The sequence below is a fragment of the Brassica napus genome, chromosome A3 (genome assembly GCF_020379485.1).
Source record: "Brassica napus cultivar Da-Ae chromosome A3, Da-Ae, whole genome shotgun sequence".
In the NCBI taxonomy this organism is placed as follows: Eukaryota; Viridiplantae; Streptophyta; class Magnoliopsida; order Brassicales; family Brassicaceae; genus Brassica; species Brassica napus.
In genome coordinates this window covers 19,646,158-19,669,550 of record NC_063436.1, presented here as the reverse complement: position 1 = coordinate 19,669,550, position 23,393 = coordinate 19,646,158, and the positions used below count along the sequence as shown (strand labels likewise).

General features: G+C 39.7%; 4 protein-coding genes and 1 long non-coding RNA gene across 7 annotated transcripts; 1 reads left to right on the top strand and 4 right to left on the bottom strand.

Moving 5' to 3' along the window:
* Positions 1-187: 187 nt before the first annotated feature.
* Positions 188-752, bottom strand: LOC125607038. Its single transcript, XR_007338289.1, has 2 exons — positions 567-752; positions 188-485 (listed from the first exon to the last, which is right to left on the bottom strand). It is a non-coding gene; the product is annotated as an uncharacterized LOC125607038 (long non-coding RNA).
* Positions 753-864: 112 nt separating this feature from the next.
* Positions 865-2,046, top strand: LOC106366934 (late embryogenesis abundant protein 31-like). Its single transcript, XM_013806617.3, has 3 exons — positions 865-1,319; positions 1,386-1,673; positions 1,760-2,046. Exons 1-3 carry the CDS (start codon positions 1,002-1,004, stop codon positions 1,922-1,924), a joined length of 771 nt encoding a protein of 256 aa, XP_013662071.2. The 5' UTR covers positions 865-1,001; the 3' UTR covers positions 1,925-2,046.
* On the bottom strand, positions 2,001-2,953 carry LOC106439629 (probable prefoldin subunit 2). The gene is made up of 2 exons (XM_013881118.3): positions 2,829-2,953; positions 2,001-2,543 (listed from the first exon to the last, which is right to left on the bottom strand). The coding sequence occupies exon 2, from the start codon at positions 2,538-2,540 to the stop codon at positions 2,109-2,111; it is 432 nt and encodes a 143-aa protein (XP_013736572.1). The 5' UTR covers positions 2,541-2,543; positions 2,829-2,953; the 3' UTR covers positions 2,001-2,108.
* Positions 2,954-3,145: 192 nt separating this feature from the next.
* LOC106439630 (serine/threonine-protein kinase WNK2-like) lies at positions 3,146-5,650 on the bottom strand. Its single transcript, XM_013881119.3, has 7 exons — positions 5,399-5,650; positions 5,278-5,315; positions 4,946-5,173; positions 4,636-4,856; positions 4,380-4,537; positions 3,943-4,303; positions 3,146-3,867 (listed from the first exon to the last, which is right to left on the bottom strand). Exons 1-7 carry the CDS (start codon positions 5,471-5,473, stop codon positions 3,251-3,253), a joined length of 1,698 nt encoding a protein of 565 aa, XP_013736573.1. The 5' UTR covers positions 5,474-5,650; the 3' UTR covers positions 3,146-3,250.
* Positions 5,651-12,534: 6,884 nt separating this feature from the next.
* On the bottom strand, positions 12,535-21,788 carry LOC106439631 (protein TIME FOR COFFEE). Of its 3 annotated transcripts, XR_007338287.1 has the most exons (13): positions 21,613-21,788; positions 21,162-21,539; positions 20,977-21,065; positions 20,692-20,905; positions 20,318-20,603; positions 20,196-20,235; positions 19,929-20,021; positions 19,560-19,788; positions 19,401-19,467; positions 19,241-19,307; positions 18,822-19,154; positions 16,173-18,715; positions 12,535-12,830 (listed from the first exon to the last, which is right to left on the bottom strand). XR_007338287.1 is itself a non-coding variant. In XM_022716581.2 (12 exons), exons 1-12 carry the CDS (start codon positions 21,710-21,712, stop codon positions 16,325-16,327), a joined length of 4,287 nt encoding a protein of 1,428 aa, XP_022572302.1. In that variant the 5' UTR covers positions 21,713-21,788; the 3' UTR covers positions 16,004-16,324. The 3 variants fall into 3 exon arrangements, 1 of the variants encoding a protein (XP_022572302.1); XR_007338288.1 differs by lacking the exon at positions 21,613-21,788 and having other exon boundaries at positions 21,154-21,396; XM_022716581.2 differs by lacking the exon at positions 12,535-12,830 and having other exon boundaries at positions 16,004-18,715.
* Positions 21,789-23,393: the final 1,605 nt, after the last annotated feature.

Below are 23,393 nucleotides of genomic sequence, written 5' to 3'. Positions count from 1 at the left end.
AAAGGAGCACTATAGTATTATTATATAATTATAACGCCGTGTATATGTATGTTAGGAAAATTGGCTAGTCAATGCATTATACGTTTTTTCCTTGTTATACATGCCAATTACCCTAACTTTAAAGCTTCACTGAAAATAAAATAAAAACAGTTTTTACTGAATATGGGTCAGTCTGGGTGTTAAGCACTTGGTACAAGTACATGAATACCATTTCTTTAGAAAAAGACAAATGAAAATGACTAGCACACAAACAATGTCTTTTGTTTTTGGTTAAACACACAAATGTTCTTCGTGGATAAATGTTCAGCTACCTAACAAATTACACCATTATCAAACCTTAGGTTACAAGACACCCATCTATATTTCATATATAGTGAATATGAATTAGTGCCTCTTTCATACTGCCATCTTCAATCTATGTGTTGAAAGACAAAAAAGAAAGAAGCAAGGTTTCATGTCGAAGATCTCCTCCACCGTGATCACTACTACATAACATTAACTGATATCATATTAGTTTCTCCGGATCCAAAAAAGTTCTGAAGAAGGGAAATTAAGGCAAACCGAACCATTTGACTGAGAGACAAGATGAAAAAGAAGATGAGCAAGTTCTCGAGATTTTTGAGAGAATCGTGGCCTCCCCTTAGATTCTTCACGGCCACCTGAAGCACGACCCATTGCATACCAGACCCGGCAAAGATTTTTTTTTATATTTATTTTTCTTCTCTTTAACTTAAAACATGTCCTGTGCTGCCACGGCACACTTGGCAATGTAAGAAACTCATGAGAACAGCAACCAAATTTATAAATGGATAAAACTACATCCATCTCAGTCGGTCGCATTCTTTGAGCTTTCTCATCCAGCTCTTAACTTAGAAACTACCACGTGTGTCACTGTCACTCTCACTGACAACTGTCATAATCTCTCAACGTTGGTCCCACACTCCTTGTCCCTCTCTTTATACTTCGATCTCTCAACACACTACAATCCATAACACAGAGATATGAGCCAACAAGAGCAACCAAAGAGGCCACAAGAGCCGGTCAAATACGGCGACGTTTTCGAAGTCTCCGGCGAACTGGCCGACAGGCGCATAGCGCCTGAGGATGCTAGGATGATGCAAGCTAAAGAAACAAGTGCCTTGGGACACACTCAAAAAGGTGGTATAGCCGCCACTATGCAGTCAGCAGCCACTGCCAACAGACGCGGTGGCTTCGTCGAGCCAGGTGTCGCAACCTACCTCGACCCTGACCGAGGCGTCTCTGTGGAGCAAACCGACGTCCCTGGTGCACGCGTCACTAAAGAATCCATCGGTGTACAGGTTACAAGTCATTTCCAACATAACCCAATAAAATCATTTTCTTTTGTAACGATGAATTATGGTTAGGACGTTGGACAATACGTTGAGCCTAGGCCAGTGTCGACGGCGGCGATGGGGGTGAGTGTGCAGAGTAAGATAACAATAGGACAAGCGTTGGAGGCAACTGTACACACCGCTGGAAAGAAGCCAGTGGATCAGAGCGACGCAGCAGCGATTCAAGCAGCAGAAGTTAGAGCTTCTAGCAACAACGTCATCGCTCCTGGTGGAGTAGCAGCTTCAGCTCAGTCCGCAGCTGATTACAACGCTCCTATAGAGTTTGACGAGAATAAAATCAAGCTCGCTGATGTCTTGACGGTTAAGCCCCAGTCTCAAACACATTTTCAGTGTCTTTACTTTTATTCTATATGTTTTCTAATAAATGTTTTTGAACCGGATTCTAGGGTGCTGCGGGGAAGTTACAAGAGGATAAAGCCGTGACCAAGCAGGACGCAGAGGGAGTGGTGAGCGCTGAGCTGAGGAACAATCCTAATCTGTCTACTTATCCAGGTGGTGTGGCGGATTCTGTTACCGCCGCGGCTAGGCTTAACGCTAAAGGGGATATATAAAACAAATAACTTATGATGTAGAATCAATCGTCTAAGTTTTATTTTGTTCTTGTTTAATATAAAGATAATGTTAAAAGATGTAAGACTTTCATGTTGAATATAAAGATAATGTTTTGGTTCTCCAAACACCATCACCAGCAAAAAAAGATGCAAAGCACAACGATAGGAGAAGAAAGAGTGTTTACTAGCTCGTACTAGCAGCTCCAACGAGAACACCTTGAGCATTACCTTCCTTTTTATTACTACCACCTTCTTCCTTGGACTCGTCCTGTTTCCTTAGCCTGATCTTATACTTACCTTCAAACTCCGTCATATCCTTCTTCTTCTTCTCCAACGTCTCGTACAGCTTCCTGACGACCTCTTCTAGCCCTTCCTTGTTGCGGTGAACAGCTGGGAGCACCTCTTTGATGGTTCTCTCGACCAGAACGCCTCCGATCATGCGGAAGCATTTTCTTGACTGGTCGAGAGGCTGGATGGCGTTGACGACGAGGGAGTGCTCGCTGACTTGCATCTCGAGGTCGGTTATGTTGGAGTAGATTTGGCTCAGCTCTGATCTCATGGACTCGTAGATGTTGAGGATGGCTTGCTCGTTCGGCGGTTCTCTCAAGCTCGCCATTGCTTCTGGATGAATCAAATCAAAACGCAGATGTAATTAGGGTTTTCGATGTTGAGGTGAAACGATTCCATAACTATGAGCTGTTTCATCGACTATAATCTAGTTTGATTTTCTTTGAAAACCGGAAGGGGGAGATCGAAGAAGCTTGATCCGGACAAAAAGTGTTCGATTTTGAAATTTTCCGACAAATCTAGAACTATAGATCCTGTTTTACTTTGAGATCGATATTCAGACACAGAACTTGTCGGCACTAGATAGAGAATTAAAAAAAAAAAACAGGAAACTTACTTTTTTAGAGACACGAGGAAGATCGAAGAAGCTTTTGCTTGGGGGAGGAAAAGATCTAAGACGAACCGCGGCGCAGAGAGTGAGAGGAAGAACAAGACAAGGTTGGGTTTAACAGCATAACATTGATCCGGTTTTTATTGTTCAAAACAAAAAAATTGATCCGGTTTTAGGACAATCAGTGAACCGGTTTTATATAATATGATTATCGAACCGGATTTTCCCCAAACCACACATTTAACCCAGATTGACAATGTTTTGACTTTTGAAGGATATTAACGAAGATTAATAATAACAAGAGACTCGTGATCTGACTCCAGTTCAGGTAATGTTTGAAGGATATTTAACCAAAGATTAATAACAAAATTTAAAAGTGAAAGAAAAAAAGAAAATTTAAAATATAGTAACTAGAATTTATTACAATCTCATATATCCACGGCGTCGACGGGAAGTGAGAACGCCCTATAAAGAAGAGGGGGCGAAGCTGAAGTTGGTTTCTCACAGATGGTTTGATGATCTCTAACCCTCTTATGCCTTGCCTTAAGCCATCTCAACTCTCTCCTTATCTCATTCTCCGGCCACCACTCCCCTTCCACCTTTCTCCTTGGCTTCAACGAGCTCTCTTCTTCTTCTCCACCATCCGAACGTGAATCTCTCAGACCCCAAATATCCGCGTAATGAATCCTGTTGTTATTACCTTCTCCAGAGACAACAACAACAACATCACCACTTCCTTGTTCTTGTCCTTCCGCTTGGTAACTTATTTCCTCGAACCTTCCGTGAACCGAAGAACAGCTTCTGTCGTCAGAACACTCGAACTGATGATGGTAATGGTGAGATTTCTCTTCTTCTTTGTTGCTGTTGCTCACGTTGTTATTGACTTTCCAATCAGGAACCAATGCAGCTATCTCCGCATCGATCATCTCCGCGATTTTCGCAACATCTTGATTCGTTATGTCGAGTTCAGACACCATCTCTGCTGCTACACTCCATGCAGTGTCAGTCTCTGTCTCAAACGGGAAGTATATGTTCCTTATCCTTCCTGTAACAACATAAAGTTCAAACCCTTTCATGACCTTACACGTTAGAACTATCTGTAACATCGAACGTGTAATACCTTCCGCATCAGAGATTCTTAGCCTCAAGAAGATCCCATCACTACCGTTTCTCTTCCCTTTAATAGAAATGTCAACATGGTCGGAGTCTTCCTCATCGTCTTGCGCGAAAAGATCGATCTCACATATCTGTGACTCATCATGGTAAAGAGGAGGGTCGATGAGAGGCTGTCTAAGGAACTCATCATAACCATTGTAGTAATCAATAGGTCTCATGTCGAACTCATCCACATCATCTTGTAAGAAAGGGTCTTGTAACAGCTCCAAAGCAGTGAGTCTAGACGTCACAGTAGCTAAACACTTCTCAACAAACTCGCGTACCTCAGGGTCTTTCACTAAGTAAAACGCTTCAGGCTTCTTCCCCTGTATAGTAACCAACGTTAATAAAAAACAAAACATAGACTTTATAAGAAAAGATGTTAGACTCAAAATAATTTACCGAGGTAACTTTCTTGTAGATTTGAGCAGGGTGAGTGCATTCACTGTAAGGGTAATCAAATGTGACCATCTCTAACACACACATTCCAAAAGCATATACATCAACCAGCTCATTATATTCTTCATCGTACACTTCAGGAGCCATGAACTCAGGGGTTCCTATAAACATACACCCACATGTAGTAGGTCCAAAGTGTTTCAACAAATTATTATTATTATTAAGTTGTTAATAAAGTTTTTTAATTAGAGGTACCAACCAACACAGCGAACGGCATGTGATTTACGAAGAATGGCAGCGAGTCCTAGGTCACCTATCTTGACTTCACCTTGGTTTCCATTGATGAAGATGTTGTCACATTTTAGATCTCTATGGATGATTGGTGGAGAACAGCTATGAAGATAGAGAAGCCCTTTTAGAATCTGCTTGCACCATTGCTTCACTGCTTTTATATTCACTCTCCTATGTCTCAACCTATACCTATTACAAAAACATCATCACATGTTTTAAGGATTTGAACTTTGAAGTATCAACCCATTTTTGAAATTATAGTGGGAGATGTTGCTTACTGTCTGAGAGTACCAGAGGTGAAGAGTTCAGTTACAAAGTTGATTGCAAGATTGTTGGTATCGACCCAAGAAGTGTAGAACTTCATGATATTTTGATGATTTAAAGTCTTGAGCAGATGAATCTCTCTGAAGAATTTCTCTAGTTCATCAGGATTCCTAGTGAAGTTCCTAAGCTTGACTTGATTCCATGCCACTTCTATACCTTCGTACTCATCAAACGCTTTGTACCTGAAAAAAACACCACAAATAATAATTAATTAAACAATTAAAAACGACTTTTTAAATTAGTTGTGACGTTAGAAAAGACAAAGAGTGAAGATGAATGAGATTACACTGTCTTCGAAGCACCTTTGCCAAGTACTTCATCGTACTGTCCATACCAAAAACAAAAAGAAACAAAATCAAGATCGAAACAAACAAAGAAAGAACATTTTGAGTTCAGAAGAATCATACTCTTCCATATCTTCCAGAAGGATCAATTTCAACATACTCAGAGCAATCTTCAACGAAGCTTTCTTCACCATTCATGCCTCTTCTTCTTCTTATTTTTTTCTGCAAATTTAATTTAGTTTTGTGGGTTTTATTTATTCTTGAGCGAGAGATATTGAAGTTTGTGGAGATGGTAGAAGAAGAAAAGATTTTGATTTTTAAAAGAAGAATATAATGAAACAAGTGGTTTTTTTTGCCCACCTAGTGACAGAACCGAGACAACAGGTTAGGCTTCTTGCCCAATCACCTTTTACCAACACCACGACTCGGTTTACGTTTTAGTTAACCGGTTTTATCCAGTTTCCAAATCAGTTTAACAAACTAACAAGTAACAAGTACCAAATCGTACTACTGTTAGAAAATATTATGAAAACGGCACTCAGCCGTTAGTACGAACCATACAATATTCGTCAATTCAATCCAAATATTTGGCGAACTTTAATGTTTTTTTGGTCAGCTAGTTGAAAGAAAGAAACAAAAAATTCAGACTTGTTTGAACTTGGGAAGATTATTCAACTTGAGAGGTGTGAACGAAAAAGAATCTAAACAGAGAATTTAAGACCACATAAGCTAAATTTACAGAACCGGATGATTCCAAAATAGACGAACCGGACCGGTAGGTCAATAACCGGAAGGAAATTGCCAAAAAAACAAAAGAAGTCGTTGGTTTATCGACACCTTGTGTTGTGTGTAAAGGGGTTCTGTCGTATAGTAGAGCAGTTAATGTCACGGATTGTGAGAAAGGGGAAAGAGAAGCACATGGGAGTGAGTCACGGCAACCCAAACAAGTCTCCTTTTTGGTGATGGTTTTTAAGACAGTAAGATACATTTGGACCAATGATAACACATACTTTTTGTATTAATTTTTCACATTCACGTAACATGCTCCTAATATATTGTTTTAAAAGTGAAAAGTCATCTTAGGTTATACAGTATAAGAAGAAAAGATAAACGAGTACCGATGATTAAAACAAGGGATGCTTTAAGAAAGATAAAAAAAATTTCGTCGAAGAAAGAAAAACAGTTTTTCTTTTGCATATATAGAACTTTGTAATCATCAACTTATGAAACCGGATGGACTGAAAAGCTTAACGAATATATGACTTGTTAGTTGTAGCTTATAGATTGTTCAAACTTTTAAGACGTTATAATCTATATTGATTGTTGAATAGTCTTTTAAAATTGTGTTCAGACCAAGTAAAATAAGTAATTAAGATTAGGTACGGCTATGTCTAGCCGAGAAATACATGTGCTAGTACTACCAATTCTACGAGTGTCCTAAAACATATTATGGACTAATGGACTACATCTCATTGCACACATTCGGGACGGGTGCATTTATTGTTCTTTAGTCCACGAGAGCAAGATTTGCATATATTTTTTGTTGTGTTTTTGGCGAAGTTAACTATACATCCTAGCAGATATTGTTCTTAAGTTTGTACGACTCTGTTTTACCCTCTTCATTGCATCCAGTGAAGGGTTCCCTTATAGATTTGGACATGGATGATAAATGACTCATGCATGAACTAATACATGCATGACTATACACAGTACGTCTCACGCCAAAGTAGATGATCCGGCCTTATGCTTGAGGCAACATTTTTCTTCATTTATGCCTCACCAAAAAATTCTGGTTCGGATCAGTTCTTCCAACCAGATTCATCTTTTGGAGAATTCCAAAACACTTTGGGAATGCTTCTCTTTTTCTTGCCTTTTTCAAATCCATTAAATTCTATACTTATCCACCAAACACTTTTTGACCAAGTGTTTGACTAGACATGGGTATTCGGAGATCGGATCGGGTTCGGGTCGGATCTTTTGGATATTGTATCATTCGGATATAGAAAAATTGATACCGATCGGGTAATTCTAAATCTCGGATCAGATTTAATTCGGTGCTTATCGGATCCAGATATTTTCTGGTATATCCAAATGAACCAAAAAAATTTTGGTTCTGGTTCGGATTGACATATTATAATCCAAATGTACAGAAAAATAACCTATTTTATCCGAGATACCGGTTCAGATCTGGTTTTTTATATTCAAATGTATCAAAGAATATCCAAAAGTAACCACAAGTAACCAAAAATATCCAAAATATCCAATTTGCCTAAAAATAATTAATATATTTAAGATTTTAATTATAATTTTTAATATTTGAATTATTATAAGTATTAACTATTAATAGAACTAATATTTCTATATATAATAATTATACTTCGGATATTTTTGGATACCCAAACTCGGTTCAGTTCAGATCCGGTTCGGGTTCAGATCTCGTTCTTCGGATATAGAAAATCATGTACTGTTCGGATATCTATGTAGGATCGGGTTCAGTTCGGTACCTTAAAATTCAGATCGGATCCGGTTCGGAACTATGGTAGATCCGGTTCGAAACCTACGTTTGACTAAATCTACTCATCCTCTTTCTGGATATTAGATCTTTCGACTACTTATGTTGTCTCTTTCTGATTTGAGTGTGATCAGTTTTGGGAGGATAATTCTTATTTTTATATATTTTCACTCATATACGTTCTAAAATTATCACAAATGTTTATGTGTTAAGCTTACACATAAACGAAAGTGTTTTCAGGAAGATATAAATTTTAAATTTTTGGTAAAATAATTGGCAACGGAAGCAATTTTCGCTAACTATAAAATTTGTAAGCATCAAAGTTATGAAACCGAATGGATTGAAAAACCTAACCAATGTGATATGTAGCTTGTATATGGTTCTAACTTTTAAGATGTCTTAACCTATATTGATTGTTCAATTTAAAGTTTGTTAGTACCAAAAAAGCAAGATTAGGTCTTAAGTTGGAATAGATGGATATATCAGTTGTGGAAATTAAGAATTCCTATAGATTATTTCATTTTTCTGCCAAGAGATCATCCTGACCGATTTTGTTCTTATCGTTGTTGGACTCCGGATGAATTCATAAATTAATGTTTATATTAAAAATGTACGTAAATACCGGTAGGCTAATTGATTTATAATTGTAAATTAAGCTCTCTAGTATATGTCTACGGAGTCCTCTTTCCTCACTTTCCTTCTAAAGAATATGAACGATCTTAGTCTGTGAAGTTATTATCTTCAGTCGACTGTATTTCACCACTTTTTATATGTTCTTTTACCAAAGAGCTTTATGAATCTAAATTAACGTCCCTTATAAATTATAATAAAAGAAAATTTTAGAAGAAATAATAGTTGACCGAGAGCTTGTGGTCAAATGGTAAGGGAAAAAGTTTGGAATGTCACCATATTTCATGTTCGATAAACTAAGTCACATTTTTCTGGCATCCTACACGGATATATGGATTACTGTTTTTTGGTCCATTTGAATATTCGGTAGAGAGTCTATCTAGAGATTGCACCTCCATTCCAGAAAATATGCATGCGTCTTTAAAAGGCCTGAGTTTAACTCTTCATTTAGAAAAAAAAAACAATAGTTAAAATGACCCACTGACGGCCACACTTCAATCTCTTTTAGCGACTATCTTAATGTTACTAGCTTTCTTTTTGTTTGTCGGGAACGCACCTCGATGTACTGTTATAACTCTGAATCGACCTAGTTTTTTTATTACGTTCTTTTTTAAGGATGATGTACCGGTTGTTTGTCCATGTAATATATGACTGGTGAGGTGTATTCATATTTATAGCAACGTTTCATTTACTTGCTGAGGCTTTGTTTCATATATTACATTTTCACATGTTTGGTATTAACATGCTAACGAGTAACGAATGTTCTTGTAGAATCTTCATGTTCGTATTAGATATTCATGTTCTTGTTCGGGTACTTCAATTTTGGTTTTTAGAAATTTAAGAAATGTTTGGATATTTATAAATATTGGTTTGGTTTTAGTTCAGTTATTTTGTTTTTTTTAGTTCAATTTGGGTAATAAAGTTGAGAACTGACTATTATCCAAAAAAATGAGTCCAATTTGGTTTCAATTTTAAGGTAGTTTCGGATAATATGGAAAATTTAATTTGTCCTAGTCCAGTTCAGTAGTTCGTATGATAACCTCTTAATTCTTTGTCGCTCTTAAAACATGTAAACAGGAAAATTTAACTAAGGACTTCACGCATCCTGCCAAAGCATGCTCGTTTTGGTGTAAAAAACCCATACTAGAATTTTTTTTTTAATATCAATTTACCAAAGCATGTCTCTAACCATAAATTAAGTCTCAGCTAAATTTCATTTCTATCGTCACATAATAACATATATTAAATGTTTATTTCTTAGAAACGGATTTATCTCTCGGCTGCTAAATAGTACCTTTCTTAAGTACATCTAACTCTTGCTAGTTTTGTCGCTGCATTTTGTTTTAAATAAAAAACATTAAACGGTGTTAGCGACTACTAACAATTTTAAGATATTCTCCAACCGTAGACATTTTAGCCACCGGAATGAATGTTTTGATGTAATCCACACCTTCGACATTTAATATGTTGGCCTTTTCTGCCAGAAGAGTGGTTTGGTTTCATTTGGTTATCAACCAAACAAACAAAAACTATAATGTCTAGATCATAACATTCTTTTTTGGCTTGTCCTTAATTATTTTCTTTAAAGAATGCTAGTTCAACATTCAGCTTATATGTATAACTGAATAAGAAACGCAAAATGAAACCAAACGCAACTTTCCAAAGTCCAATAACGTCAACATAACCCAGCCGACACAAGCCAACAATCCCCACGACAGTTCATCTTCTGTTCACTCTCCTTTCCCCATCAATCTTTAACTTTTATGTCTATCAATTATAAAAACATATGGTCATCTTTAATTTACTTGCTTTTTTGTTACGCTGACATATCATATATAGAACATTTTCATATTCACAATCATGCTCATATCTAAATAATTTTCCTAATAATGCAATCTATATATACCGATATATATAAAGTATATAGACATACGACCTTAAGAGAGAACCGTACATACATATATGATATATATATATAGTCGCGAGAGAGAATATGACCTCAACGGGAAAGATAATATCTCTGTGTATTTATATTATTATGTACAAGTGAGAGAAAACATATGTATGAATGATGTCGCTTACAAGCTTCTCCTTTGTCTCGTCCTTGCGCATATACATTCGATACATATATGAACCATCTGAACCAAAAGAGAGTTAAACATCAAAAGAAATGAAATTTTTATTGTTTGGGTTGCAAAGTATGTAGAGACTCCACGAGTATAGACCACAAAACATGCACATCTTCGCATGGACATGACTTCACGTCCTCGTATAATATGTATATTCCTCTTCCTGCACATCAGTATCCATCTTTCTACGTTAACAAAACGCGCGCAGTACATCTGTTGATAGCGCAGACATAACTTATTTATTATATATAGTTTCCTTCAGAAAGAGTACATATCAAACCAAAACAAAGTAAGTGATCTACTCGGTCATCAAATTAATAAATAGATGATGCTCAAAGATAGATATATAACTAATGTATATAGAGGGAGGGGGGAAGAGAGAGCATACTCTTCTTTTGAGCAGAATTGACGCGATACCATAGTTTCTTCAAGGGAGAGAAGAAGGAATTGAGCCACCCCATTTCTCTTACAGTGTCTGAGGCTCTTGGCCTCTTGCATATATGAAATATTAATTACACTATCTTTATATATAGACGTTATATGTACTAAATAGCATATATGGAGTTATGGACCCAAATCAAGACACCAACCAACCACAGTGCTCCACCTTGGATAATGGGAGACTGAAGGCAGCCACATCAACGTGTTTTATATGTTTCTTTTTTTAAGTATGGCCCAAGGCACCATCTCCATCTTTCTTTCCTTTCTTTTTCTCCTTTTCTTTATATTAATTTCACTATACAAATTTATTATTAATTAAGTTGTACATTACTTTTAACCATAACACATGGAATCCATGGATCCCAGCTTGATAAAATGTAGTAGTTTATTAGATTTCTATTCATGAGATTTGATGAAGTATAACGCAATATCGAGGAAGAATGATGAAACTGTGACTTGATGTTTTCTTGTGATGGGGTCTCTTTGGTATTAGGCGCTTGTCAAACATTTTCTCTCTCTATCTTTTTAAGCTTACTTTTGCCTCAAGAACAACCCCATTTCACCTCTCATATTTTTTCTTCACACTTCTATATACATTGTATGAATGAAATTGCCACCTTATACGTTTTCATAATTGTGCTTCATTCCTTACGTGCATATACGCTTGCTTAATATTGTAAATTTATAATATATTAATTAGCACAAGTAGATTTTATTTTCCTTAGAGACGTTTAACTAATTTTACTTTGTTTAATCCATATATGTTTGTCTTAATTTTCTGCCAGTTAAATTAATAAACTATGTTTTGGCCGACAAAAAAAAAGCCAGGTTCATTTTTCATTTTTATACGAATTTGTAACGCTATGACCGTCTACAACTAATGGGTCGTCCACTCATGTGCTCTCGGCCCATAGATCTCATCCCGTGCAATGGGTAGTGTGTGTTAATTTTTTGGGAGCTTAATAGTCTTGTTTTTTTTTTCTGACGTCGCTTAATAGTCTTGTTTACTGACCCTTCAATCGCCATATGATATTTTTATGTGCTTTGGTCTCACTCATATGATATTTCGATTCACTTTCTAATAGGTCATATATCCTTCCACTATTCCAGTTCAAACACCTTAATTCTAGAGTTTTAAACGGATGTGTGCCTGAAAAAGTAAGTATCTATCTAAATGTCAAGTTATAATGCACTTGATTTAACACTGATTTTTATAAATAAAATTTTACATACATATAAAGAAAACTAGTCTGATTTTAAATACCGTTATTCCGAGGACATACCGACAATATTTGTCGTTGGAATTCTGGTGTTTTCTTGTAGTGTTATAAGTAGTAGATTTGTCATCCACCGCTAACTTTTTCCAAAGAACTTATAGATTTGTATGCTAATTTGGTAAAGATTATGTTTTTTTAGAAAGTTTGCACGCATGTGGCCTTTACTTCCGCCATTTGTCCGAAGATTATTTCTATTTTTACAACTTTTGAGATGTTACATTCATAGCAATCACGTTGTCCTACTGTCTCTGATTATGACCGTAAAGAACATAAATAAATAACAATAATCAATACATTCATCATACGGTTTCATGCTTCATTACATACAAAATTCAACTAAAAACAGCTAACTACATATAATCCACTAACTGATGATCCGACGAAACAGGCCAAAACAATAACACATCAGTACAACGTTCGTTAGCTCTTGTTCTTTTCTTTTTACTACCTAAAATCGTCACCGACACCACTCAAACCTCCACAAGAAGAATGAATAAATCTTTTCTTTTTTTCTAGGAATCGAAACACTTGGTTCCTGTCAGGATAATATAAACACTAGTCTATCCCTGTAAGGAATGTGTTTTCAATATATCCTTTACATGAGAAGGAAGAGATATATATACTAGAGCACATGCGCTACTAGGTTAAGCTATTAACAATAGTTTCCTATATTACAGGGATTGAGATCAAGACTTAAATGGAAAAGATATCATAGAGATATCATATCCTTAACACGCCCCCTCAAGATGGAGGGGCTGAAGCAACTCCAATCTTGTCTCTTAGTTCTAGGAATCGGGCGCGAGGTAGGGGCTTTGTCAAGGCATCAGCAAGTTGGTCTCTGGTGTTGACGTGAGAGACACGCAGAGCGCCTTGTTGAACCTGTCCTCTGACGAAGTGATAGTCAAGAGCAATGTGCTTCATCCGAGAGTGAAAAACTGGGTTCGCACAAAGGAATGTCGCACCAATATTGTCACAGTAGAGAAACGGAGCTGTTGGGACTTGAACGCCAAGGTCAGTGAGTACATTGCATATCCAGGCGAGCTCAGCAGCAGCATTTGCAACAGCCCTATACTCGGCCTCTGTAGAGGATCGCGCCACGCCATTTTGTTTCTTGGAACTCCAGGAGATGGGATGTTTCCCAAGGTATACTATGTAGGAGTTTGTTGAGACGTAGTCATCAGCATCTCCAGCCCAATCAGCATCTGAGTATGCTTGCAGAAGGAGTTTGTTGTTGGCGCTGTAGTAGACACCATGAGTAGGGGTACCAGCAAGATATCTTAACACTCTTTTGGCGGCTTGCCAGTGATCTTCTGTCGGACAGTGCATAAACTGAGATAGCCTGTTGACTGCAAAGGCAATGTCCAGACGTGTGAACTGAAGATATTGAAGACCTCCAATGAGCTGGCGATATTTGGTGGGGTTGGTGAGCGGCGTGCCGGTTTTGAGCGTGAGCTTTGTCGACGACGCCATAGGTGTGCTTACCGGTTTTGCATTGATCATATCGTGTTTGTGGAGCAAGTCAAGGATGTATTTGCGCTGAGAGAGGTGTAGGCCGTGTGATGTCCGGTGTGCCTCGATGCCTAAGAAGTAGTTCAAGTCTTCAGCATCCTTGACAGAGAACCTATCTGCCAAAAGTGTGAGGATGGTGCGTATGTCGTCTTTGGAGTTTCCTGTCACCAGGATGTCATCAACATAGATTAAAAGATAGACAAAACCCTGTTTGCGCTTAAGAACAAACAAGGATGTATCAGCAAGGGAGTTTGCGAATCCTAGGCTGAGAAGGAAGTCGCGAAGTTCATTGTACCAAGCTCTTGGAGCTTGTTTGAGACCATAGACCGCCTTTTTGAGACGGCAGACATGAGTTGGGTTGTCTTGATCAATGAAGCCCGGTGGCTGATCCATATAGACTTCCTCCGTTAGTGTGCCCTGGAGGAAGGCATTGTTGACGTCCAGCTGCTGTATAGACCAGGAGTTACTTACAGCAATATCCAGTACCAAGCGCAGTGTTGTTGATTTGATTACCGGGCTGAAAGTCTCCGTGTAGTCTTGCCCAAATTGTTGTTTGTAGCCTTTGGCAACCAGTCTCGATTTGCAGCAACGATGAGATCCATTTGAGTGAAATTTATTTTTGTGGAGCCACCTGCAACCAACAACATTATAGTGAGGCTGTCGTGGAACCAGATCATATGTTCCATTGCGAACAAAAGCATCAATTTCTGTTGACATAGACCCACGCCATCTCTTATCACTAAGAGCTTGAGTCAGTGTGCGTGGTTCGTCTGGAACTGATGTAGAGAGTGCAGCCGAGTAATTGTATTTTGGGTTCGGTTTGACGATGTGATTCTTGCGCCTGGTGGTCATCGAGTGCTCGTTCGTTGGTGGTGGTGCTGGAGCTGATGAAGATGATGACGACGATGTCTGTGGCTGAGCGTCGTTCTCTTGCTGCGAGGTTGGAGCAGTCGAGGCAGAGTCCGACGAAGTTGTAACCGCCAGTGTACCACCGTCTGATGGTGGCGTGGTCTCCAAGTCTGTTGAACTCTCCTGTACCTGCAAGTGAGAATCTGAGCTTGAGGATCCCGTTGGAGACAGTACGAGTGGCGGTATAGGTGGGGTAGGTTGTGGTGGGTTTGGAGAGAATGGTATTGTGGTGACTGGTGGGTATGTAGGTGGGGTTGTTGGCTCAGAGGTTTGGGTTTGGATAGGTGTTTTTAGTTTGTGGTATGGGAATTGCGTCTCGTCAAAGCGAACGTGACGCGAGATGTAGATCCTGCCAGTGTTGGGTTGCAAGCATAGGTAGGCGCTTTGTGTTGTGGAATAGCCTAGGAACACACAGGGTGTTGAGCGATCTTCAAGTTTGTGTTTGGTGTAAGGTCGGAGCCAGGGGAAGCAAAGGCATCCGAAAACTCTCAGCTTGGAGTAGTTGGGTTGTGTGGCGAAGAGTTTGTTGAATGGTGTCTCCATGTTAATGACCGGTGTGGGCAGCCTGTTGATCAAGTACGTGGCAGTAGCAAACGCATATGTCCAGTACGGTTTGGGCATTCCAGAGTGAGTGAGCAGCGTCATGCCAGTTTCAACAACATGTCTGTGCTTTCTCTCGGAGATTCCATTGTGTTCAGGGGTGTGTGGTGGTGAGGTGAGGTGGGAGATGCCGGCTTCAGCTAGGAGAGTACGTAAGGCGATGAACTCGCCTCCATTATCAGAGTACAAGGTTCCGATTTTTGTTGTGAAATGATTCTCCACTAAAGCCTTGAACTTTTAGTTGGAGGCGGAGCTGTTGAATATGACCACGACTTGGTGTAGCATAGGTTGTGCTGAGAGCCTTCCAGACATCTTGAGCAGTCTTGGTGTTAGTCACCATCGCTTGGATTGATGGAGACAGAGTGCCGATCAAGGCACTGTAGATCAGACGGTCTTGACGGTGCCATTTGGTGAACGCTGGATTGACGGAGATTACATCATCGGTGGTGATTGTTTGTTCCGGAGCCGGTGTGGAATCATCAAGATGTCCTGCGAGATTGTAGCCATCGAGGAGAGCATGTACTTGGAGATTCCAGGTCATGAAGTTTGTTGTGGTGAGTTTGGTGATATTCACCATGTTGATGTGAAGAAGACGTTGAGCGTCATCAACGGTTTCTGCGATGGCAGCCATGGCTAGAGCTTGGAGAAGAAGAAAGAGGGTTGAGGATGGCGGCTCTGGAAAAAAAAATATAGGGTAACCGATTAAGCTCGTGATACCATGTAAGGAATGTGTTTTCAATATATCCTTTACATGAGAAGGAAGAGATATATATACTAGAGCACATGCGCTACTAGGTTAAGCTATTAACAATAGTTTCCTATATTACAGGGATTGAGATCAAGACTTAAATGGAAAAGATATCATAGAGATATCATATCCTTAACAATCCCTAGTGAGTGATCATCTGTTCCGTCTGTTTCTTGCTTCCGTCTTTCTCTTCCCTCTCGCCAGCACAAGCTATACACCGGAACTTCTCAAACCATTCAGAGCTTTTTCTTTTTTTTAGGTTTTGAGTTAAAAATGGTTTTTTAGGGGTCTTTTTCACTCACCCGATTGTTGCTTCTGATCTACAGGTTTAACTTGAACTGCACAGGGAACCGCGTGAACATACGGGAGCCCGAACCCAGGAGGTCCCAGCTGATGTTGCTGCGTCTTCCCTCCTCCTTTTAAGTTATTGCCTGCTGCTGCTGCAGCCATGGCTTTCGCTGGATCTGAAGTGGCCATAACGGATCCCGTGGTGCTAACTGGAGGACACGCTGCTGCAGAACCTGGTTGTTGCTGATGTCTTTGAATGTAATAACCACCAGAAGAAGACATAGTGATCTGCTGCTGTTGATGTTGAGATTGCATATAAGGATTGGAAAAGAAAAGCTGCGCTTGCTGCTGCAACCCATGCTTTGGCAACTGCTGTTGTTGGGACTTGGATCCGGAGCTAGTGGTGGGGTTTCCGAGAACTGAAGGACCGTTATTCCTTCCAACGGCGGCAGAAGAAGCTACGGATGCAGGCTGCAAGTTCTTGGACGGCTGAGATGACGAGTGAGTAGTAAAGGAAGCTTGTCCAGCTTTATTCACCGCTGAGGAAGCCGAAGCAGTTGTTCTTGGGCTCCCGCCAGTGTTTTTGGAGACCGAAGACGTAGAAGGTGACCCAACTAACATTGGAGAAGACGGAGCCTGATTGTTGGTACCTCCTTGCACCTGCTGCATTGGTGAACCAGTTGCTGTAGGCTTTGAGTTTGCTGCAAAAGATATCTGCGACTGCTGGGGGCGGCTTTGCTGTTTATGCGATACGTTTCTTGGGGATGACGAAGCAGCAACAGATGATGATGGCGAAAGTATGGAAGGAGACTGAGCCTGGGAAGTGTTTGTTGTCCTGGGTGAATTGCTTTTCCACTGAGGAGACTGGACCTGACTGCTGCTTGACTGGACAAGGTTTTGAGGAAACCCTGAATTGGCATTTGGGAACTTAGCGGTTCCCACTGGGGATACGCTGATACTGTGATCAGCGACACCAGTACCATTACTCACCACAGGCCCTTTGTTTTTAGCAGCAGAAGCAGCGACTGAAGTTGCATACTGTTGCTGCTTCTGGAGATACATGGTATAAGGTTGCTGAGATTGACTTCGTTGCATATGCTGCTGAACGTGCTGATTCTGCTGTTGCATATGCTGCTGCAGGTGGTGATTCTGCTGTTGCATATGCTGCTTCATCTTCTGTTGCAGATTATGATGAGACGTCGGCATAGAACTGGTACTCTGTTGCTGAGCTGAACCTAGGTTGAGCAAACGGGACGTATCGACGATGTTACCACTCGTAACAGCAGAAACAGATGCATCACCCAAATCGTGTTTGCTAGAGAAAGCAATCGACTGTCCACCATTCACACCACTCGTTTTCCCTGATGCTCCTTCTGTTTTTCTTTGTTCTTCCAAAGTCTTAGCAGTAGCATTAGAGCCGGATTTTCCTTCTGAAGGAGCACTGTAGTTCATTTTCTGCTGGGCTGCAACATTCGCAGCCATCATTTGATAACCTTGCCTTGCTGCTTCTGGTAGGCTCTGGAACGTAGCGTGATTCTGAGCAGTTGATGACACTCCATTAGCAAAGGTCATAGCATAACCCTGGGACTGAAACGATTCCGCACCAGCCTTTGAAACCTGCTGTTGTGATTTCTTTTCGCCATGATTGCTGGACGATACTACCACTCCACCACCTGGGGCTGCTGAACTCATCAAACCCAAGTTCGTTGGTTGCATCTGCATACCATAGTTTTGGCCATAGGCAACGTTGGAACGAGAACCCCGGCTATCAGCGGCTGATGGGCTATTTTCTCCTACAGTGTCGCTATGTTGAGTCGCATTCTCTCTTGGTTGCTGCCTCTGCTGAAAAGTCAAAACCTGAGATTGGACTTTATGAGTTGGATATCCTTCCGAGTTCCCGTGTGGTCTCAGCTGATGGTTCTGCAGATGCTTTTGTGCTGCTGAGGAACCAGAGGAGACATTTCCATTCTGGTTGTTCGGAGCATGGCTCTGGAGCATTTGACCAGCTTGCTGCTGCTGTGGTTGATGTTGCTGCTTCTGTGGCTGGGAAAATGGAGACTGGATCATTTGGGAGGAATAGAACGAACCGTTGAAAAATGGTATTGGCTGCCCGGGAGCTCCTCTATAAGCATGTGGTGCACCAACATGTGCTGGGACTGGAAACGGATAGCCATTGTTCTGCATGATGGCCAGGTATTGGGTTTCATTGCCCGGCATTCCTGGACAACTGAAGGTCATTGTTGGGGCACCAGCTGGAGTAGCTGATGCAGAACCGTTCATTGAGTTTGCACTAGCTGTCGCACCAGAAGAAGCTGTGTTGCCACTATTAGGAGGTCTGACAGATGCTGCAGTTATTGTAGGCTGTTGCCCCACCGGGAAAATGAATGTAGGACCATGCTACAATAAACGAAACAAAAAAAAAACACACAATCAGCTTGTAACAAGGACGACAAAATCTTGATATGGGAAGCATGCTTAGACAGACGACAAAAAACAAACTAACCATGATGTTATTAGCTGCTGCTGCGGGAGGCAGAGCTTGTTGGAGCAATATTTGGTTTCTCTGAGCTGTATCTGAGCTTTTAGAAGAAGATTGAGAGTTTTCATCTTGAATTTGGTTGGAACTTCTTCCTAAAACAGTCCCCTGCAGTTCTGTGGGAGGCATGAGACTGAGATTGCAGGCCTTGGTCCCATACAATGGAGCTGAGCCAATTGCTGCAGGCCAGAAAGGATTCATCTTGGTGAATTGCTGATGTGACTGAATATTTCGAGCGATGTAGCAGTGTGTTGCACACCTCTTAGGCCTCGGTTGGTTAAAAAGTAAATGAGGAGGAGGCTGCAAGGGATAAAAAAAATAGTTTTAAATCAGTTAAGAAAGGAAGAGAGGATTGTTTGAATGGATCAGGAAGCAATCAAAATTACCTGCATTGCCACCGAAGATAAGGAACTAGTATCTGTAGGGACAACTCCTTGTGTAGACGGCATGTATCTGTTTAGTGTTTATTAACCACACAGAATTAATTCAAGTGAAACAAAAAGAGACTTTACAAATTTTGACTTGATAAATTACAAAAACGTATACCCCATTGTTGGAAGACCTCCAGGCCAGCCAGGCATTGACATATGTAGAGGCAAAGAGTTAGCTTGAGCTGAAAATATCAGAAAAAAAAAATTAAGGAAACCAAAACTTGCGCAAGAGTAAGACAAATTGAACTCAAGAAAGATGAAAGAGCTTATTTACCAATTTTATCCGGAACAGAATGTTGTTGTTGTTGCAGTGGTGGCTGTTTCTGAACATGTTGATTGTTCATTACACCCACGTGATCAGATTTATCCAAGTCAAGTTTAAGTTCACAACTCCTCTCTGACGTATGAGGTTCGGCTTCATCCACCGTCCTAGGTCTCTTCTTCTCCTCAGACTCAACAATCGCAGCACTACCTCCATCTTCCTTTAGCAGAGGCTTAGGTTCCTGCTTCATCATGCATATTACACATGAGAGAATTTTAAAAAGGGGCAAAAGGGAACAAGATAAAGAAAAGAGAGCAAAAGAAAAGGCAAAATAATGATGGATGACACAATATTACTAAATACAAAGTAGGTCCCACTCACCGTTTCCACTTCCGTGACTTTAGGTTCCGCTTCTGCTGCCACACATTCCATCTCACCGACTCTCTCCGATGAAGACCTTCCCGGCGGTGGCGCCTAAACCGGTTTTAAAAAGTAAATTAATATAACATTTTAAAAAAATAGAAGAAAGCTATGAAGTAAGATAATAATTTTAAAAGGATGAAAAAAAATAAATAAAATTAAGATAATGTTTTAAAATGGAAGAAAAAAACCTTACAACTAAAACAAAAAAGAAAAGCTGAAACTTACCATCAGATCTATCTCAAACTTCTCCTTCTCCGGCGAGCTTCTGCATGATTACAAAGAAACTTCTCTGAGCACCAGAATTAAGGTAAAAAAAAGTCACAGAAATGTATAGACTGAGTGCTTACGGTTTAGCTACATCACCACCGGATCTAACTCCTGAAGAAGATTCCACTTTCGGCAATACAGTCTCCTCTTTCTTCTCAGCTGATCTCGAATCTAATGCGGCGTTGCTTTCTCTGAGCTCTGGATTTATCGAATCCAACACTGAGCTGTTTTCTTCACCGGATCCTGATCTCTTTAGCTCATCACCTAACGGAGCTTCGGCTTCCAATTTAGTGGCGCGTGATGGTAAACCTGAACTGTTCTCGTCCTCCTCGTATTTGACATGCCTCTGCTTCTTTCTCTTAGGAGCTGAAACCAAATAAAGATAAACCAAAATGAGCAAACAAAAAAAAAAACAAGAAGAGAGCAGATCGTTGTGAGCTGAGAAGACTTTTACCAATGGAGCTCGAATTTGCAGCTAGTGTGATGGAGATTGGTGAAGATACTCTGGCTTTGATATCTACAGTTGTTTTCTCTTCTTGTTTCGACGTAGGCATCCTCATCATCCCGTACAACACCTCCGCGATTTCAATCTCTATCTCATCTTGAACAGCCACCGGAGATGATGATACCTTCTGAGGAAGAGGCTGCTTCTGTTTTGCCCCCAACGTCTTCAAAATCAGAAGCAAACATTCTTTTAGTAAAAGAGAAGATGGATGAGAAGAGAAAGAGAAAGACTAACAATCTTTTTCACGTTGGATGAAGAAGGAGATGTAGGAGCTGCTGGAGAAGCATTTGACGTCCATGATTCATGCGGTCTCTTCGTACAAGCTGCGAAATGAAGAGAATTAGAATTCACCAAAATGAGAAAAATAGATTTGAATCATCGAGAGGATGTGCTTATTATCGTAGTTTCCACCTCTCTACCTGACCGTGCTTTTCTAGGAACTGCTACGCCGATCATCTCATCCGCCGCCGCCTTCCACGACGGCACCGGCAGCGCCGGAGTAGGAGGCGATCTGAAATTTTTTGACGGCGGTGTTGGAAAGTTCTTCCTCTGGTGATTTGAAAGAGGCGATGAGAAGATATTCTCATATTCTTCATCGTCGTTGACACTCTCTTCCGAGCTTTCGTCGCCACCGTCGTGAACCATTATCAAACGTTCGCCTCTTCTCCTTTTGCTCCGGCTATGTAACCGATCTCTCTCCCTGTGCTCCCGTTCTCTATCACGTTCCCGATCTCGTTCCTTCCTCGTACGATCTCTCAGCCTCGCCGCCTCCGGTAACTCCACCGGACCTTCCTCCTCTGAAACAAAAAAAAACAATCAGAATCCAAAACGGTGTCTCCCAGATCTGAAGAAAATGAAATAAAAAGAAACCTGGAGAGTCTCTGAAGCTTCCGGCTCTATGCCTCCGCCGTGACAAGCCGTTTCCGGCAGCCGCCATAGGTACTCTTCTAGCTTCTCTATTTCTATCCATCTCCCTCTCTCTATCTCTACTTGCTTCCCATTATCTCATCCTTTATTTGTGCTCCTCATAATAATAAAAGCAGTAAGCGAATAAATCCACGGCTCATATCTCTTGTCGTGTAACTCTTCTCGTAATCTTCACCGTCGGTGTGTACACATCCAACGGTCTCGATTCGCTTTTTGCCAGCGTGACAACATCTTGGCCCTCCGTTATAAAAGATCTCACATCAATAACCGATTGTTTTCCTCTTTTATTGTTTTTCTTACCACCGAAAATATTTTAATATTGGCGAAAATGTATTCTTTTATTGTTTTAATTGTCAGCATCCGATGAGGTACCCACCCTAAATGAGTATTAAAATAAATAAATATTTTTATATTTATAATGTTTTGTTTACGTTTGTTTTCGGTATTTAATTATATGATTTCCGAGTCGGATTCATGTGAAAATATTATTCGGACTGTTACCAATTTATTAGACACTAAGTTGCCACGTGTCAGGAGTTTGACATCACATGCTTCCGTGTGACTTTATTGTGTCAGCAATTAGAAAATGAAAAGAATCGAGAAATTTTTTGAAAGTCTCAAACAAAGGATGAGATTAATACTAAAAGCAAAATAATTCGATTAAATGGTTGTTTAAAAGGCTTCTGCGGTGTCCACTAATGGCGATAACTCGTGTGAAACAAAAAAAAAAAGTATACTGACATATACACGCACAAAGATGATAATTTTATCCAAAATATGTCCTGAGAAGATGTATCACCGGTTATTACCGGTATACAAAGACCATGGTAAAGGCAAATTTTACTATCATAATGGAATCTTATATCTGTGACCACCAACACACACCGATCCAACCGGTAAAAATAATCATATCATGTTCCACTTCCGAATCTCACTTCTCTCTTTCTTGCCCTTATAACAAATTAAATGGCTCATAATAATAATTTAATGACACTAACTAAACATTTTGTTGGAGCTGCAGTAATTACATGTTAGAAATTGCTTTTGCTAATTGTTTTGTTTTTGTTTGAGAAAAAAACCAAATTTAGAAAAAGAAAATTATAAATGTTTTGTTAATACTTAGTTAATTGACTTTCTTCCAACTACATAAATTTACCAGACTATACTAAATGCTTAAGTTTTATCTTTAAGACTTTAAATTCTTAGAAACTGATCATCTATGAAAAGATTCAAATAAATTATACTAACATATATCTCCTTTTGCGGACATATATATCTCATTATAAATAAAATCCAGTTGAGAAACATATCAATCATATATTGATCATTCCAGGGTTAGATGGAAAAAATAGTCAAAATGACATAACTGCAAATTTCTCTTTCTGTTTTGGGCAACTACTGCAAATTTCTCTAAAAAATTAAATATATGGTCACGTATAATAGTCACTAGATTTGTTATTTAAGCAATAAACATATCATGTCAAAAAACGATAAACTATGAACTAATCAGTGGGTCCACAAATCTAGTATAATTCAACCCATTAACGAGAATCGACGGCTGAGATCATTTCTTGCCATAGCAAAATGGTCACTCAGTCGTTAGATTTGTTCTGTTTTATTATTTTAATATTTTCGCAATCTGACTTGGCAGAAAGCGTCATCCCGGGAAAAAAAAAAACGGTGAGTTGGCACTTAGACCAATCGGTTGATCCGATCCGATCACT